Source organism: Emydura macquarii, unplaced genomic scaffold (assembly GCF_026122565.2).
Source record: "Emydura macquarii macquarii isolate MOO-44397 ecotype Brisbane River unplaced genomic scaffold, CSIRO-AGI_Emac_v2 contig_2768, whole genome shotgun sequence".
In the NCBI taxonomy this organism is placed as follows: domain Eukaryota; kingdom Metazoa; phylum Chordata; order Testudines; family Chelidae; genus Emydura; species Emydura macquarii.
Genome location: NW_027132905.1, coordinates 3,878,058 through 3,896,215, shown reverse-complemented (window position 1 = coordinate 3,896,215; position 18,158 = coordinate 3,878,058). Strand labels below are relative to the sequence as shown.

Here is an 18,158-nt window from a genome sequence, read left to right as displayed (position 1 = left end):
TGGGGTGAGCTCAGCCTGTGAGGAGCAGGGATTGGCACCGGAACGCTGGTTTGTCCCCTCTCATGCCCCACTTGGCATGTAAGACACCATTGAGCAGTAGCAGCACTTGTACATTTCCCGAGGGATCACAAGGGAGAGACTCACCGATAATAGCCATGAATTTCTCCTCATCTCCAGGCCCCTAGTGTGGTTAATTTCCAGTCCTTTCCACCTAGGGTGGCCAGCTGTCCCGATTTTATAGGGACAGCCCTGACATTGGGGCTTTTTCTTATACAGGCGCCATTTACCCCCCCCCCCCCCGTCCCGATTTCTCACACTTGCTCTCTGGTCGCCCCACCTCCACCCCATACTCTCTGGTTTCAGCCCCCCCCCCACACACACACACACACTTTGGAGGATGATTGTAGTGTGCACTCAGATCCCAGGCAGGGTTTTGCAAAGAGGCCCTGGCTTGATAAGCGGAACCAAAGCCCTGCAACCTAATCTCTCCAGCCCTCAGGGTGTTGGGACGCCTGAAGATGCTCCATACCCCCTTTCTCCCTCCCCCAAGCCCCTCTGGAGCACACGCTACAGCCCAGGGCCCACATGGTTAATAGCTCTGGTAGCAGCCCTGCCATCCGTTCCTCCCTGTGATTGGTTAGGAGGACTCGGACTCAGCCTTTTATTTCTCCCTGCTGCCGTGCTGGAAGGTGGCAGAGCCTGGGGAAGAGGCAGTGACGCCGGACGGCTCGCTGCTCCGGGCGGGCAAGAAGAGGGTGCGTGCACCCCACAGCTGCCATGGGGGGCAGACTCAGAGGCTCATGGATTTTCCCCTTGATCTTGGCTGGGTTAGTTCAGCCTAACCAGGGACAGGAGAAAGGGAAGGTAAGGGGAAATCCCCCCTCCCCAGAGAGCAGGGTGGGTGCTTTGGCATGGTGCAATGGGGGCTTGTGAAGGTGCCAGGCCCCATGGACCAGCTGTGGGGCATGCTGGGGTTGGGCGAGCATCCTTCATCCCTGGCGGTGGGGGGGTGTCTCTCCCCTACACTCATCAGGGAAGAGGGGCACAAATTGGATCTGGATTTCAATGCCCCCAAGTTCTGGTGTGGCGGGATTGGGGTGGGGAGCCAACGGCTCCCCCTCCCCCCTCCAGAAAGGGGCTGTTTGCAAAATGTGGGTCAAAGTTCCCATTTCCAATGGGTGTTTGGCTCATGGGGCTTGGCCTGGGCCAGTTCCCAGCTCTCAGCCAGCAAACAAGGGGAATGCATTGATTTGTGGGGGGGGCGGAAGGGGTAATTTCTCATTCCCTCTCCCAGCTGATTCCCTCTTTCCCTTGTGCCTAACTTGGTTTCACTCTTTTAAATCCATGGCCTTCGTGCAGGGAGCACAGACTCTGCCTTTTCTTCTCCCTGCTCCCTTGCTGCACCCCGCCTATGGCTGTTGCAGCCCCCCCCCCATTTCAGCTGTCAGGGGCAAGCTTCCTCTTGGTGAGTGCAAAGCTGTTTGTGAGTCCTGGGGCCCCTGGGGACGGTTATTCCCCTGAGACTGGCTGCCTGGGAATCTTAGAGGAAGACATCGAATCAGCGTCATTGTCTCGGTTGCTTAAGTCAGCCGGGATCCTTGCTTAGAAACAGGGTTTGAGCCCCCTTCACGTTACCAGGAACGAGTTTGGTGGTTCTAACAGGCCACGTCATGAAGGCACCGGCCAGGTCAGTGTGATGGGCAAAGGCTACTCAGGCCAACCCCGGGACTGGAATAGTGGCAGGGCCGGAGTGAGGGGCATCAAAAGAGGCGTGGGAGGTGCCCAAGGAGGCAGGATGGTCCAGTGATTAGGGCGCGAGCCTGGGATTTGAGAGATGAACTGAATTCAGCTCCCTGCTCTGCCCCAGACTTCCTGCCTAACTTCGGGGGAGTCACTTAGGCTGTCCGTGCAATGGGGATAACAGACCTGCCCTGCTCTCTAGGCTGCTGTGCGCGTAAATAGATTATGAAGTGCCCACGCCTATAATAAATATAGTAATCTATAATAAACAGATTGTGCGGTGCCCCGACCTGTGAAAGCCGGAGCTGTCACAGCCGAGGGCCGAGTTGCGTTGGCAGAGCTCTGCAGGGAAGGCTCGCTGAGCCGTGTGCTTGTCTCTGGCGGGGCGATCAGCTCCCAACACAGGGCTTAAGTGAGAGCAGAGTGCTGCATAATTCCTTGGCTGGCCCCTCTGCATCACTCCTCCATCGCCTTGAAGGGACTGTGGTGTCACAAGCCCTGAGTGCTGGCTTCTTGGACTGAATCTGAGGAGGGGGGTGGAAAGGGGAAAAGCTACAACCATTTGGCTCCCCGTCTGTTAAACCGGTTTTGTCTGTGCTCCTGTGCGCTGAGGCTACCTTGCCCTCCTACTGGCAGAGGATGGGGGGCAGATGGCATGGGGAAGATAATTCTAGATGCCCCACAGTGCCAGAAGGAAGGGCTGCAGGGTGATGAAGTGAGACAGGTGTGCTGACACCCTCATGCTGGACATGGGGGAAATGCATGCCAGTTTGCATGAGATAATTAGATACAATTATTGCAGTAATGCTTAGTCCTCCCCCACCCCAACATTTTCTGTAGCGGATCCTGCAGACTAAGGTAGCACATCGAACCCCACTCAGGGAAGTGCCCCCACTGTGCTAGGTGCTGTACAGACATCTAATGAAAAGGCGGTTCCCCCTACCCGCAAAGAACTCACATTCTCAGTCGATGGTGAGAGGCAACAGATGGATCTGACAGACAGGCTGGAACAGCAAGATGGTTGTGAGGAGCATAGCAAATAGCAGTCACGCTACAGCTAGCTAAACCCTGTTCATGGAAGTTAAGCTGGCATCTATCAGCGCTTTGAGTGCATCTTGCCTTCTGAGAACATGAAAGTGAAACAAAATGCAAACAACAACTTAGAAACTCAGGGAGTTCAGAGTCGGGGTTAAACTTACAAAAAAGCCAAACCTTGGAAGGTTTTAGACCCATGGCTATTTCTTCACTTCTCCTCTGATGTAGAGGGGAAGTAAAGGCAGCTCTAAAATATAAAAAAATGGAAGAAAGAGAAAGTGGATAGTAATGAATATAAATCAGAAGCTAGGAATTGTAGAAAATTGATATGGGAAGCAAAGATACACAAGGAGAAATTTATGGCCAGCTGAGTTAAGGTCAGTAAGGAGTTTTTTAAGTGCATTAGGAACAAAAAGAATCCTGACATGGGTATTGGTCCATTACTGATGGAAATGGTAGAATTATCAATAATTACACAGAAAAGTCAGAAATGGTCAAATATTTCTGTTCTGTATTTGGGGGGGAAAAACAAATGATGTAATCATATGTTATGATAACCCTCTTTCTATTCCACTAGTATCTCAAGAGGATGTTAAACAGTAGCTACTAAAGGTAGACATTTTTAAATCAGCAGGTCTGGATAACTTCCACCCAAGAGTTTTAAAAGAGCTGGCTGAGAAGCTCACTGGCATTAATGCTGATTTTCAATAAGACTTGGAACACTGGGAAAGTTCCAGAATATTGGAAGGAATATTGCCAATATTTAAAAAGGGTAAATGGGATGATCTGGGTAATTATAGGCCTGTTAGTCTGATGTAGATCCCGGGCAAATAACAGAGCAGCTGATAAGAGCCTCAATGAATAAAGAATTAAAGGAGTGTAATGTAGTTAATGCAAATCAACATGGGTTTATGGAAAACCGATCCTGTCAGACTAACTTGACTTTTTTTTTGGGTGATTACAAGTTTGTTTGATAAAATAGTGCTGACATAGTATTACTTAGACTTCTGTAAGATGTTTGCCTTGGTACTGCATGACATTTTGATTAAGAAAATTGAACAATACAAGACAGCACCCATTAAATGGATTAAAAGCTGGCTAGCTATTAGGTTTCAAAATGTAACTGGAAACAGAGAATCCTAATCAAACAGGTTTGTTTCTAATGGAGGACCAGTTCTTGGCCCTATGCTATTTAACATCTTTATTAATGACCTGGAAGAAAACAAAGTCATCACTACTAAAGTTTGCAGATGACAGAAAAACTGAGGGAGTGGTAAATAACGAAGAAGACAGGTCACTGATTCAGAGCAGTCGGGATTGCCTGGTAAACTGGGCACAAGCAAACAATATGCATTTTAATGTGACTAAATGTAAATGTAGACATCTAGGAACAAAAAATGTAGGTCATACTTACTGGATGAGGGACTCTATACTGGAAAGCAGTGACCTGAAAAAAGATTTGGGGGTCTTGGTGGATAATCAGCTGAACATGAGCTCCCAGTGCGACATTGAGCAAAAGAACTAATGGGACCCTTGGATAGATAAAAAGGAGAATCTCAAGAAGGAGTAGAGAGGTAGTTTTACTGCTGTATTTGGCTCTGGTGTGACCGCTGCTGGAAGACTTGTGTCAAGATCCGGTGTCCACAATTGATGAAGAATGTTGATAACTTGGAGGGGGTTCAGAGAAGAGCCATGAGAATGATTAAAGGATTAGAAAACCTGCCTTATAGTGATAGATCCAAGGAGCTCCATCTATTTAGCTTAACAAAGAGAAGGTTAAGAGGTGACTTGATTACAGTCTAGAAGCACCTACGTGGGGAACAAATATTTAATTATGGGCTCTTCAATCTAGCAGAGAAAGATATATCACGAGCCAGCGGCTGAAAGTTGAAGCTAGAGAAATTCAGACTGGAAACAGCGAGAGTAATTAACCATTGGAGCCACTTACCAAGGGTGATGGAGGATTCTGCCTTACTGACAATTTTTAAATCAAGATTGGATTTTTTCTAAAAGACCTGCTCTAGGAATTATTAGTAAATTCTCTGGCCTGTCATACGGGAGGTCAGATGAGATTACCACAATAGTCCCTTCTGGCCCTGGGATCTATGAATCTGTGCTCTTTAACTAGACACACATTTTCAACACCCAACTTATTGGAAAAACCCGAGGGGTGTCTTTGAGCATCATCATTAGGGTTAAGAGTTAACGCCTCATTGCGGTGAATGGGAGTTCACGCCTCCAAGAGCAGCTGTTTACTGTTAGATTCAGGGACTCTCCATTCTGCCTTGGTTATGCTTAGGTCACCGCAGGAAGGTTTCCTTCACAGCCTTAAGGGTTAGGCACTTAGTGCTTACACAAAAAGAATTAGCCAGATCTGGTCCATGTGCTTGCCATTTCTATCCCATAGTCTGCAGAAGCAGGTTTCCCTTCCTGAGACCCATTAGTGAACTGTAGGGAATGGGGCAGGGAATCTCTCTTGCCAGTGCTCTTCCTCTGCCAGGGGAGTAGCTAAAATTGCTTTCTCTCTCATTAGAAAGGTCTCTTCCTCTCAGTGTCTCTCTGGAGCTGGCCTGGCGACCAGAGAACCCGGGCCACTTTGGGGTGCAATTTGGCTCCCCGCTCTGTGAGCCGGCGGCTCCGCCTGACAGACGTGGCTGAGTCTCCCGCCCCTTGCAGCTGTTGTGGATGAAATGTGCCAGTGGAAGCCTAGTAACAGCCTGTTTCTAGGTGACAGTCACTCGGCCAGGAGCCGGGCAGTGAGGATTAGCAAGCCACTGTGAATCCTTCTGCGTAGCCGTCTCCCGGTCCCTTTGAGCACTTACCGGAGGGGGCAGCAATGGAAAGAGGCGCCAGGTTCCTTCTTTGCTCTTGACACAGGGTGGCTATTTTCGGTCCTTCCTCCTCCCTGCCACGGTTCTGTGGCCGCTGCTTGGGTGGAGCAAACATTCGAGCAGCCGCAGCACTGGAAAGTCCGGGGAGCCGGGTGGGAGGGCGGTGCATGTCACGCACCGTTTATGAGAATCCAGCGGGACGACCACACCGTGCTGGAGCCCAGCATTGGCTGGTGGCTGGGTCTGGGAAGTGTTTGCATGAGACACCCTGACCGGGCTCTTCACTGAACCCAGCTAAGGATGTGGGCGAGGAATCCTACCGCTTAACGCCATCAGCCAGCGTGGGAGAGGCCCTCCCGTGCATTGGTAGGGCCCATCTCTTCAGAACACCAGGAGAGAGTAAACTAGGATTTAACTCCCGAGAGTGACCTCCCCCCCCGGTGTGTAATGCAAGTGGAAGGCAGCCTTCACCCAGAGGGAATCTTGGGACAGATTTCCCTCTCTCCTCTCGGCATGCAGCTAGACCAGCTGCCCCTGTGACAGCCCCCATCCTGGCCGAGGCACCAGGGACTGCCCTGACACCTCCAGAGCTAAAAGCACGAGCTGCGAGAACGCCACGGGGCTGCACCCGCTCACATCCTCTGGGGAGGAGCACAGATGGTGCCTATAACACACACTTCGCCATGACTCACCCACGCTTTGCTCTGGGAATGCCCCACATGGCATGGGTTCTCAGAGCCCTTTGCCGGGGCAGAGGATGGCATCCAACTTGGCCCCTGGGTGCGTCCTCTCTGCAAATTCCTCCAAAGAAAGGGGTGGAGGATGGCTGGAGGAAAGGAGCATGTGAACAAAGGAGAATGCTGGCTGGAGCAGTGCTAAGGAAAGGGGAAATGGAGTAGATAAACCCTGGATCCAACCTTCCCTGTGGTTGATTGGGGAGAGGGAGGGGGCTGGTTTCAGACACCAAAAGCCAAGCAGAATTTCACAGCTGTCTCCTCCCTCTCATGAGCCCAGCCAAACACACCCACCCACCCCTGCGGGTTTGCAAAACCTGGATCCCAGCAGCACGGTGGGTTGGCCCCCCTCTGGTCAGCAAGCGGGGCCAGGAGGCGGCAGCCAGGTGAGGAACTGGGGGACGCGGCAGCACTTGTCGGGAAACGGAGCAAAGCCTAAAGACGCTAGTTTAAGCCCCGGCTGTCGGACCTTGTTGCTTGCCCTTCACCAGCTCTGCCCCTTCCCACGGGCCATGCCCTGCTGTTTTGCAGGTGGATTGTTACAGCTCCGTGGAGGGAACAATCTACAACTACGGGGCCCTCACCCTAGACGGGGAAGAGTACATCCCCTTCCAGAAGTACAAAGGGAAGATGATCCTCTTTGTCAACGTGGCCACCTACTGAGGGCTCACCAAGCAGTACTTGGGTAAGATCCCCGCCCTGCAGCAAGGGAGGGAGGCGTATTTCCCATAGCGTGCTGCCCTGCCGTCCTCTGTGCACCACGGGACATGGGGGGCCTGGGGCTGGGCAAAGAGAAAAGGAAGGTTGTGAAATGAAAGAGGAAGTAGCAATGGGGGGGCTCTGCTAGTGCAGAACTAGTGCTGGTGCCGGGGTCATGGCTGGTTTGTTGTGGGACCGAGGAGGCTGACGCAATGGCGTGGAGCTCCCTGCTGCTGAAGGAGAATCTCCGAACTTCTGGCCCTGGGCTTGGAGACATGCAACGTGATCCTGATCTCAGCGTCCTGGGAGAGGTAGAGAACCCGAGTCCTCTCCTGCCTCCCCTGCGCTTCAGCTTCCCAGCCAGGCCAGGCTCCAAACATCACCCGTGGGCCCTCTCTCAAACTCCAGCCGGCCGCTTGGTGACACTGCATGACACCGGGGGTGGGGACACATCTGTTGCCCCAACTAACCCGTTTCTGGCTGGGTTTTCTTGTGCGCAGAATTGAATGCACTACACAATGAGCTGGCGCCCTATGGCCTGGTCATCCTGGGCTTCCCAAGCAACCAATTTGGCAAACAAGAACCTGGCGAGAACTCCGAAATCCTGCCTGCGCTGAAGTGAGTCTGGCAGCTGAGTGACGCTGGGGCCTGAGCTCCGCGGGGGGTGGGAGGGTGACTGCTCTGGGTTCTCGCCTCTAAATGCCCTGGCTTCCGCCTATGCTGGAAGGGGGTGGAAATGGGCAGTGGGTACCCTGGATCTTAGTAACAGCAATGGCATTGACTCCCTGAGGTGTGTCTGCACCACGCTTAGCCAAAGGGGAATTACAGCCAGCTGCTCTGACACAGTATCTGACAAGCCTTCGGGAGCGTGAATCCGGGCAGAACCAAGCACGCTGCACTTCGCGTGTGGCAGGAATGCAAAAGGACAATTTCTGCTTGACCCCCGCTGCCAAGCAGGTAGTTTTGGGTCCCGTCCTTTAGTTGCAATTGCTGCATCCCGATAACTGCAGGCTGCATCCCCCCTGGCCCAAGCTCCTCCCCGCTGCTTGTGACATCAGGGAAGAGACAGGCTCAGACCCAGCAAATGACGCTGGGGCCCCACCACGCCAGCACTTGAAACAGCATCAGCGTAACAGTACATGGGGGCAATTTATAACTTGTTCCAGCCCCCACAGCCTGCCCGGGCACGGAGCCCAGTAACCATTTAGAAAACATTTTTCTAGCCCGGTTGTTGACCAGGTCCCAGCCGTGTCTAGAACGTGGGGTATGGCTGGTTTACGCCGGCCAGGCAGCACGTACGGGCAGGAGCATCACTGCCTCTGTGCCTGGTGGAGATGGGGCTGGAGGTTCCTTTGAGCGGTAACCTGACTCTTCTCCCCCTTCAATTTCAGGTACGTCCGGCCTGGGGGCGGCTTTGTCCCAAATTTCCAGCTGTTTCAAAAAGGGGACGTGAATGGGGAGAATGAACAGAAGTTCTACACTTTCCTGAAGGTGCGTGGCTCCAGCCACCCTGCCCCGAGCCCAACCCTCAAGTCAGGGGGAACCCTCGCTGGCGCAGACTAGTTTTCCCCCAGCACACTGTCTCATTGACGTTTGTCCCTTGCTTTCCTCGCAGAACTCCTGCCCTCCCGTGGTGGAAAGCTTCGGCGATCCCAAACGGCTTTTCTGGGAGCCCCTCAAGGTCCATGACATCAAGTGGAACTTCGAGAAGTTCTTGGTTGGCCCGACGGGGCAGCCCGTGATGAGATGGTGCCCCAGGACCAGCCTGGCCGTGGTGAAGAACGACATCATAGATTACATGAGACGGCAGGCCTACGTTTAGGGGCGGTGGCAAAGCAAACGTAGAGATGTCCGGCGGTGGGGTGGGACTCAACGCTTTATCCAGCGCCAAAAATCTCCATGCAATGCATCCAAGGACCTGAATCCCCTGATCCAAACTCCCTTCTGCCACGACCCCAGTCCGGGTGGTATAAGCTAGGTCTCTGCTGCCTAGTTTGCATGCACACTCGTGCTGCTCTATAGAGACGGGCCCCAAACATCACTCCCTGCACCAAGTTTTGGGGAAACCCGGGGAGCCTTAAATGACATTTGAGTTAATGCCAGTCCCCTATCTCCACCTGGCCTCACCTCTGTAGCCAGCAGAGCTGTCTGCGATCCTAGCTGCTGTTCCTAACCTAACTCATTATTAGCCCCGTTTCCCCCGGCCTAGTGGGATACGGACACAGGAAATCTCAGTGGACGGGGAAGACCCTTTGCATGACGTGTGCAAGTGCGGAAAGCGACCCGTCCCGCTGCGCCCTCACGCCTAGACAGACGCAGGCTGGAAGCCACTCCTCACTAGTGAGCAGGCCCGTGCAGTAGCTTTAACTGCCTTCACAGGCAGCCCTCCTCCCTCAGGAAGGGACCGCGAGCCCTCCGTGACGGATGGGGACTGTTTCAAGTACGCTTGGATAACGTGCATTGCCCCACCCCTCCCCACCTGGAACGTGCCCCTTGGCATCGCTCCCCCTGCAGCCCTACGCTGTCTGGCGGGAGAGCTCTCGCTAACTGCCATGGCTTAGCGCGTATCGGTGGGTGCGCGTGAGAGCAGGGCCCGGGCTCCGGGTGCCAGGAGAATGCAGCACCATGAAGGGCAGGTCTGAAAGCCCCCAAAGGGTGGACCTGCCCCAAGCCTGCATGGGCGGCGTAGAGCAGTCCTTCCAGTGCATTCAAGCTGCTCTGCCGGTTCCTGTGCAGGGCTGCGCTCTCTGCTGTCCCCCAGGAACCCAGCTTCTCCTCCCTCGCCCGCCTGCAGCCTGCCTCGCGCTGTAGAAATGCAAAATAAACAGCTGTGCAAACATGGCTGGGCGTGCATGTCTCTTAAGGAGGTTTGCTTTGGGGGGCGGGATTCCTTTCAGCCAGGAGGCAAGGGTGTGTTTCAGCGAGTCCATCCGGCACTTGATCCTGTTGGGCCCCAGCTCTCAGCTCCAAGTCCTCTGCTTCTCCCCCGGGCTCCAGCCCCAGCTCCTGTCAGCCCACAGGTGAGACAGCAAGGCCAGGCTGCTCATGACACTGCCCAGATGAGCCCACAGACAAGGGCCCCTAGGACAGTGCCACTGCCAGGGGAGCCAGGGCCACGGGGTCCTCACCCTACCTGCGAGGGTGACCGGGGACCAGCTGGCGTGGGCCGAGCGCTCTGTGGTGCCAATGCCGCAGACCCCTGGAGAGCGAGGGCGTCTCTCTCCTACCACACCTCAGCTCCTCCCTGTCTCTTCCCGTTTAGCACGAACCCTCCCGCCACACGGTGTCAAAGGATTCCCCTTCCTGGGCCGTGGGGCTGAACCCACCCATGCCCCACACCACGCCAGCTGCCACAGCAGACTGCGGCAGGCCATGCCCTGGGTCCAGAGAAGCCCCAGGCAGATGGCTCGGACCTCGCTGGCAGGCAGGGTTAAAGCCCAGCTCCTCTCCTCTCCCTGACTCACCGGTGCAGCAGCCCCTTCCCCGCTATGTGTGCTTGTGTCCCCCCCATCGTGGGAGTACCCGAGTGCCTCGGCCTTTAGTGGGCTCGTCCTCAGTACAGGTGACGTAGCAAAGTGCTCCCCTCCCCATGTCACAGCTAGGGCACAGAGAGACTAAGTGACTTGCTCAAGGTCCCACAGGAAGTCTGCGGCAGAGCAGGGAAATAAACCCAGGTCTCGAGTCCAGGACTCACACCAACCCCTGGCCTCTCCTGCTCCTGGGCTGGCGCAGGGAGAGCTCCCTCCTTCTTCTGTTTCAATCTAACGCCCCAGAGAGGGAGGGCATCACCGGAGGAAGCACTGAGGCTGCGGAAGCACTGGGGTGTCCCTACTGGCTGCCCAAGGCGGAGTGGGGCTGTCCTCCCTGGGGTGCAGACAGGCGGAAGGGGCTGGGGTGACATTGTGCCTTGCTCGTCCATCTCCACCTGTACAGCTAACGAGCAGGCCAGAGGGAGGTGTGCTTGGTCCAGAGCGACATGGAAACCTCTGCTCCCCCCCCAGTCATTATCCCAGCCTCCCCCTGCTGCTCAGTGCCAGGGTCGATTCGATTCTCCCTCACTCCCCCACGCACAGCTGGGAGCTGCTGACGCCTGATCAGCGACACCTCCCACCAGCTCCCCGCGGTAGCCGGGGGTACGCGTGTCGGGGGCGAGGGAGCAGTTTCTGGTCCGGTAAGCTGGGCAATTGCTAGTTAAGAAGCACAGCTACCAAGAGCAAACTGCCAACCATTCCGTCCAGGACGCCGTCCTAACACTGCGCCATGACAAAGCCTGCCAGGCAAGTGCCGGTCTGAGAACACGCGAGGAGGCAAAGCAAACCCATGCGGGACAAGGGCTGGGGTGGAAAATCTCCAGATCGTTTATTATGGAGCATTGCAAACAAAGAGTTATCGTTACAATTCATCATAATGTTCTGCACAGAAAAACCAACCCGCCTGTTGAATAGATGTGTACCAAAGATCCGCGTGTCTCTGGGGTAGACGTTTGCCACCTGGGGGAATAGGAGGTAAGGTTTTCCAGGGTATTTACTATAGAAGGGGGCATTTCAAAACCTAGGCTGAGCAGCTGGATTTGCATCAGTTTAAAACATTAGCATCTCTTAGATAGGTGGGCAAAATGGATGGTGAAACATCCCCAATAAATGGAAATGGTCTTCTCCAGGTGGGAAATCCAGGGGGACACGGGTAAGAAAAATTAGCCCCTTCATGCCCTTCCCTCACCACTTTGCAGCTGCAATAAGAGCCACTGGCTAGAGAAAGGAAGCCCAGAGCCAGAGATAGGGATTTAATGCTGACACTGGGTAAGAGTCCTACAGGGATCTCCTTCTTCTTCAGGCTGGTTTTCACCGAGAGCAAGGATGGCTTTTCACATACAAGAACTCAGCCAAGATTGACAAACCCAGACTGAGATAAAGAGCAGTAAGGAACGGGCTCTAACCCACGCAAACAGGTAACTGAAGGGAAAGGGAGCAACCGGAACAAAGGAACGAGAGGCTGGGTTATTTAGGAGCCGCACAGAAAGCAATACACACCAGGAGGTGGGTGCAGAACGGCACAGACACCGGGAGCCAGAGGGACCCACGAAGCTGAGCGACTGACGGAGCGTTTCACACCCGCACGTTAGTTGCAGGTTTCAGTCACCGTAGGCAGTGCTGGTCTCCCTGTTATTCTCGCTCTTTGGTCTGGGGCTGGCAGGACAGATTCTGAGCCAATAGAGCAGGGTCTATTGGTTCAGAGGCAGAAGCAGACTCAAACCTCGGCATATGGACTAGCCATTAGAGGCAGACAAGGAGCCAGTTCTGTTGACGTGGGTTATATTGGTAGCCTTGTCTTCTCACACTCGTGGCCAAATCCCGCTGGCTTTGCACATGTGAACAGTGCCTTTGAAGACCATGGGGCTGCTGACATGAACAAGATAAGCAGAGGCCAACTCTCTACATTCAGCGCTGTTCGATTAACAGTCTGAAAGCCTCCTCTACGTGCCACTGATCGCCAGACCCAGGTTCTTGGGGACACAGGTGCCGTGTTATCATGGATAACAGTCCAGGTATGGCCAGGGGGCTATTGCACTCCATGGATTCCAACGTGTGCAGTGCGGAGTCAGCAAACAGACAGTGCTATCAGCTGCCCCCCCCCCCCCCACCGCTAGCTTCCCCGGGGGCTTATGTTCACACCCTCTGGTCTACGTAGCAGATTGACACAGAGATCACAGGAGGGTGTGTACACACAGACAGGCGTATCTCCCAGTAACACATTTCTACACACACACAAACGACTTCGAATGTGATTCCAGCCTTCACCCCAGGGTTAATGAAGCATGAGTGATTTAGGGAACTGGGGGCGATCCTTCCTACTGCTCATGTCCTGAATTTACCGCCCCCCATGTCCGACGACTGTCCAGGGTCACAGCACACAACACCTCTCTTGGATGGGGTTAGTCCATTCACAACCCAGACAGGAAAGCCAAGCAGATGGGGTAGGGAAAGACAGGGTGGGGGACAAGAAGTTGGGTGTTTTCTCCCCTGGGCAGACTGGCTGAAAAGTCTTCCTCTCCCCCTCCCATCCCTTACAAGTGATCATTAAAGAGGAGAAGCAGGGGCACGGAGAGAGAACTGCACTAGGGCGCTGCAGAGATCTGCCATTGATCCCTAGAACTAGCCTACGCAGCTACCAGGGAATTCGGGGGACCTGGGGATGTGACATTTCCACAAGAGAGGCAGAGGCTAGAGTCCCCCCAAAGTACACGCTATCATTTGCGGTCAACGTTAACATACACCGGATTCATTACACACCACAACACGCTGCACGTGCGCTAAGAAACAGACACGTTAGCCTCTCCGGGGAGACCACACGGGAACTCCCCAGCACCCGAGGAATCGGACCTTGGCCAGTCCTTCCCTGTCCTCAGACCTTATTTCACTGTCGATTTTCCCCTTGGAAGACCTGTCTTCCCTTCAAAGCCCCTGCCAGTAACAACATCAACAGCAAGATCTCGAGGCCTCCTGTTCAGAGTACACCAGCACTTCGCTTGCAATCAGGGCTCGCAACGGCTCCCCGGGGGAGTGTGCGGTGCAGGGCAAGCCCAGGAGGACGTCGCAAGCGGGACAGAGTAGAACAGGTCTGACTGGTCCCACAAACGAACTCGTGTCTATTCTTTGCTGCTTCCGTCAGGTTCTCCTTCTCCCCCTCCGGTCCAGCAAGGTAGTTAGCACACGCTTGCCTTTAAGCAGGTGAGAGGTGCCACGGACTTCCAAGCGTGCTGGATATTAGGCACGTGCTTAAGTACCTGGCTGAAGCAGGCCTTGAAATATGAACTCTTTACTGAAAGGCGGCTCGTCAGCTCTGCTTTGGGGAGGTGGGAGAAGACAGGTGGAGTTCAGAGCCTGCTCCCTGGGAGCAATAAAGGCAGGGTTACTGCACACCAGAGCCGCGTGGCCCCCTGAGCGCTAAGAGACTGGATTGTGATGTCAGTCTAATAAGAGAATGAGGGTTGCCACACCGGGCGAAGAGAGCGAGTGAGTATATATATGTATGTACAGAGGGCTGGGCAGTATCTACATGGCGCAAGCACTACAAGACTTAGAGTTTCAACGGAGAGAGTCGAGTAACATTTACATTTGGCCCGGGACTCGGGACTCTTTCGGTAAGCTTTAAAAGCCATTCAGACCAGAGCTCTCCCTTTCAGGCCTAGAGAGTTTTCACAGGTAGAGGATCCGAACAAATCGAGTCGGGTTAGCTTCAGTTTGGTTTCTTTTTTTAAGCATGAAAAGAACACACACACAGTTACATTTTCCCCTCTTCCACACCCATCCAGGGCATTAGATGCCTTCTCGGCCGGCATCCCTTGAAAGAGCTCTGCTAGTACCGGGGCTGTACACCAGCAAACACACGTTAAAATAAAAAACCAGGCTGCAGCAAAATCATCCAACTCTGCTGAAACACAGGGAAGGGGAGGGTCTCAGCAGGCGATGCTGGAGAATGCAAGCTCCCGTCTCAGCTGGATAAGGAGCATAACGTCTGGGAGTCAAACGAAAACCAAAGCTACACGACTAGAAGCAAGATAACTGCACGTGGCCGTGTTTGCATAACCCCTGGAGGTGGGGTCCCAGTCGGGATGCCCAGGAAGCACCCGGGAACTGCCTCCTCCCCAGTTGCTCCTTAGAGCTCCCACGGGCACGGGGCGCGTTCTCTCCTCAGTAGCTCCTGTGGGAGACATTCCAGCGCGTCAGGTACCTGACGTTACAGAGACACAGCGTGTCTGAACGGGGACAGCTAGCGGGGGGCAGGTTCTATATACACACAGGCACAGCCGCCCCCCTCTTCTTCTGACAGCAGCCCACCGCGCACAGCTAAACCGGCCTTTGGTGTTTTGGTAACCCAAGCCCAGCAGGTTCTGGAAGAGAGAAAACACACCCGCGTCGTGTCAGTATCACTCCAGGCACCGGGCGTCTTGCGCACACCCTATTTATAGCCGGTTCATTGCCATTTGGAAAGAGATCACAGCAGCCTCCCATGTGCTGGGACAGGGAGTTATTAGGGGCATCTCAAGCCTTTACTTAACTGTCCTATCAGCTTCGAAACCTGTGTTTTCACGCTGCTGAACTGCAGGGGCCGAGTACTGGCAGAGGTGAGGCGCAAGCTTCCCCTCACCCCCCGCGCTCCCAAAGCGCCTCAGTCTGTTCTGCTACAGCTTAGGGATCCTGCTGAGCAGACGCCACCCCCCGCCCCGGTGCAGTGGGTCCACGCCATGGGAAAGCCATTGCCAAGCTAGGCTCACTCCCGATCACAGATGGGATTCAAAGGTCCAGCCCCACTGCCTCAATGCCCTGCAGTACGCGGTGCCCATCTAAGCCCGAACACGAACGGTGGCCATCTGGGGTTCCCAAGCAGAGCCACCCTCAGCAGGAGGAAAGTAACCCCTGGCGTGTCTGACGCTGCAGCGTTTCCTTACCGGCTTCCTTGGGCAGCGGTTTCACTCCCTCCACAGCTGGGGGGTTCTGGTTCCTTGACACAGCACAAGCTGGGCGCCAGGTGTATTCGGGCTGGAAGGGAGAGGGGGGAACAGGACAGCGTGAGGGAGGGCATGTGGGTTCCGATTGCCAACAGAACAACGTAGCGGGAGGAAGAAGGGGGTGTAGGAGGGATAGTTCAGCAGGCAGGGCCCTCGCCTGAGACTTGGGGGACCCAGGTTTAATTCTCTGCTCCACTAGACTTCCTGTGTGACCTTGAGCTCTGTGCCTCAGTTTCCCTTTGTACACTCTCCCTGCCTCCCGGGGATAAATGCAAAAAAGAATGTGAGAATCTCAGTTACTATAGCGCTGGGGGCAAAGATAGATGGGTGGAGGAAAATATCAGTGAGGTAAGAGACAGGCACTGACATTTTAGTTCATCAGTGGCCTGAGTCCAGCAGAGGGAGCATGGGATCCATCAACCACCAACTCCTGAGTGCTCTGCCACTGCATCAATTCGCGGCCTTGGGCAAGTCACATGCCATCTGCGGACCACCAGTAGCATGTGCAAATTGCCCGGACCAGTCATTTGTACAAGTCATCAGTCACCTGATGGGTGCATGCACTCATGATGACTGCCCACGCAGGATGTGAGCACAGCGGGACTCCCTCCGGATAAGGAGCAAGGCCCATGGTGAATGCAGGCCGTTGCCCACACTTAGCTGGCAGGAGGAGGAGTGGAAGGAGGTGGTCAGGCTGCCACCTGGGGATTGTGCGACAGGAACAGCCTGGCCTGTAAATACATCCAGACGCTGCAGGAGAGGCTGGGAGGGGCGTGCGCGGAGTAGGGGTGGTTATGCCTTCCGAAGGTCGTACTCACAGGAGGGAAGGGGTGGAAGTTTTGCATCGGCGGATGCTCGCCTGCCATTGCCAAAGGCGGGTACCGGATTTGCTGCCAGTCCTCACAGCCTCGGTAGACGTGGTGGGGCCCTGGAGGGCTGTACTGGAACTGGTACACGGGGAAGGCAGGGCCGAGAGGTCCCGGGAGAGGCTCGGGGTTCAACCTCTCTCCAGACGCCTGCAAGGGGCAGGAGGGGCAGAGTCAGGAGCAAAGCCAAGACAGCCCAGCTTATACAGATCCCGTTCCACCCATCTGTGCCCATCACTGCAGCCTCTGGGCACCACGAACCCTGATCCTTAGCTCTGGCTGAGAGGCACTTGGCACAAGATCCTAGATAGGGTAAATTTGCTTCGTCTCCTCTGATCCTGGCCCCAGCCAAGGGCAGGTTCAGCCCCCACCATCACCGACAGCAACTTCAGTGGTGATACCAGACACCCACCCGCCCCATCCCTTCTGTGCTGGGGGCAGAGAGCCCACTGGCAACCCTGCCACACCTTCGGATTTCTTAGCCTCCCTAACAGCATGCAGGGTTTTTACAGCCAGGGCATCTAAACCACAGCTGCTCCCCTCTCAACCCCCCGCTCCCCCAGAAAAAGCCAGCCCCTGGCTCTTCTGTATGGGACACGCATTGTCCTGGCCAGCTCCGCCATCCCCATGACGGGAGAGCTGCTTCCGCCCCCCACGCCCCATACCTGCTTGTGCTGCTTCAGCAGCTTCTTCAGCTTCTCCTTCTCCTCCTTCTCTCTCTGGTAGTCGTCCTTGGAGATGCGCAGCTGGAGGAGAGGCAGGGGCAGGGGGAGAAGGCCGGGGGTCAGGACGGAGAGGGGGCTGACGCACAGCACCAGCTCCCCCTCTCAGATGCTGCCGCTGGCCCCCCGCCACGCCCCTGGCACTGGGCAGGTGGAGCCGCTGCCGGTCTGCCCTTAGCATGAACCCCGAGGGTTTGAAAACCAATCCTGGGCTGTGCGCGGGGGGCGAGAGGGGAAGTGGGGGACAGCCCCAAATCTCCCCAAGGGGGCAGTTTCTGCACGTCTTCAAACAGAGAAGCCCAAGCAGCTGCTGCCCGGGGCTGCGACGGCCGGAGGGGGGGGGGGGGGGCGGCTCCTCCGCACACATCTCTTGGCTCCCCCCGCCAGGAGAAGAGATCCTTAACGTCCCAGACAACAGGCCCAAATCACCCCCACCCGCCTCAGCGCGGCGCTCCCCAGGGCCCGGGGGAGGTAAGACAACAGCTGAATCTCAATATCCTTTCACTGACTGACCCTCGGGGCTGGTGGGAAGCCAGGCCGCAAAGGAGGCCTTCATTGCATTACCCCCCCTGCCCCCCGTCCTCCCCAGCAAAGCCAGGGTGGGAGCGCTGACCCGAACGCTGTTGCTGACACAGTCTTTCCTGCCCGGGGGACACAGGCCTTTCGCCTTCCTAGGCGGGGCTGCAACTGGGATCGCAGGGCCCTGCATGCTGTGAATGCGCGTGTCCCCGGGTTGGTCTCTGCTCCCCGGCCCCTGCTGACCCCAAAGCACCATGGAAACCGCCCTCTTCTCCCGCACGAGTTCCCCTTCCCCACGGGCTCCCCTCCACCTCACCTGTGCGGCATGGGGGATGAGCCGCGCCCACCACACGGCTGGGATGCAAAGTCTCAGCTTGCCGGCCGACTAGCACAACTGGGGGGGCGGAGGGGGGTCGGGGAAGGATCGTGTCAAGAGAGCCGGCTCCATTGCCAATGGGTTTCCACTCGTGCCCAGGCAGCTCTCCCAGCGCTGGCTGTGTCAA

The 18,158-nt window shown here is 55.4% G+C and overlaps 2 protein-coding genes across 5 annotated transcripts in view; one reads left to right on the top strand and one right to left on the bottom strand.

The window, feature by feature from the left end:
• Nucleotides 1-678: 678 nt before the first annotated feature.
• Nucleotides 679-9,880, top strand: GPX3 (glutathione peroxidase 3). Its single transcript, XM_067567553.1, has 5 exons — nucleotides 679-864; nucleotides 6,872-7,025; nucleotides 7,540-7,657; nucleotides 8,431-8,530; nucleotides 8,655-9,880. The coding sequence occupies exons 1-5, from the start codon at nucleotides 778-780 to the stop codon at nucleotides 8,859-8,861; spliced, it is 666 nt and encodes a 221-aa protein (XP_067423654.1). The 5' UTR covers nucleotides 679-777; the 3' UTR covers nucleotides 8,862-9,880.
• A 1,492-nt stretch (nucleotides 9,881-11,372) lies between these two features.
• The window catches only part of TNIP1 (TNFAIP3 interacting protein 1), a 46,469-nt gene continuing 39,683 nt past the window's right edge, over nucleotides 11,373-18,158 (bottom strand). For all 4 annotated transcript variants that reach the window (XM_067567075.1, XM_067567076.1, XM_067567073.1 and 1 more), the window contains 4 exons: nucleotides 17,080-17,160; nucleotides 16,367-16,564; nucleotides 15,489-15,579; nucleotides 11,373-14,930 (listed from right to left, as the gene is read on the bottom strand). In XM_067567075.1, coding sequence (XP_067423176.1) covers nucleotides 14,887-14,930; nucleotides 15,489-15,579; nucleotides 16,367-16,564; nucleotides 17,080-17,160 — 414 coding nt within the window. In that variant the 3' untranslated portion in view covers nucleotides 11,373-14,886. The remainder of the gene's footprint in view (nucleotides 14,931-15,488; nucleotides 15,580-16,366; nucleotides 16,565-17,079; nucleotides 17,161-18,158) is intronic.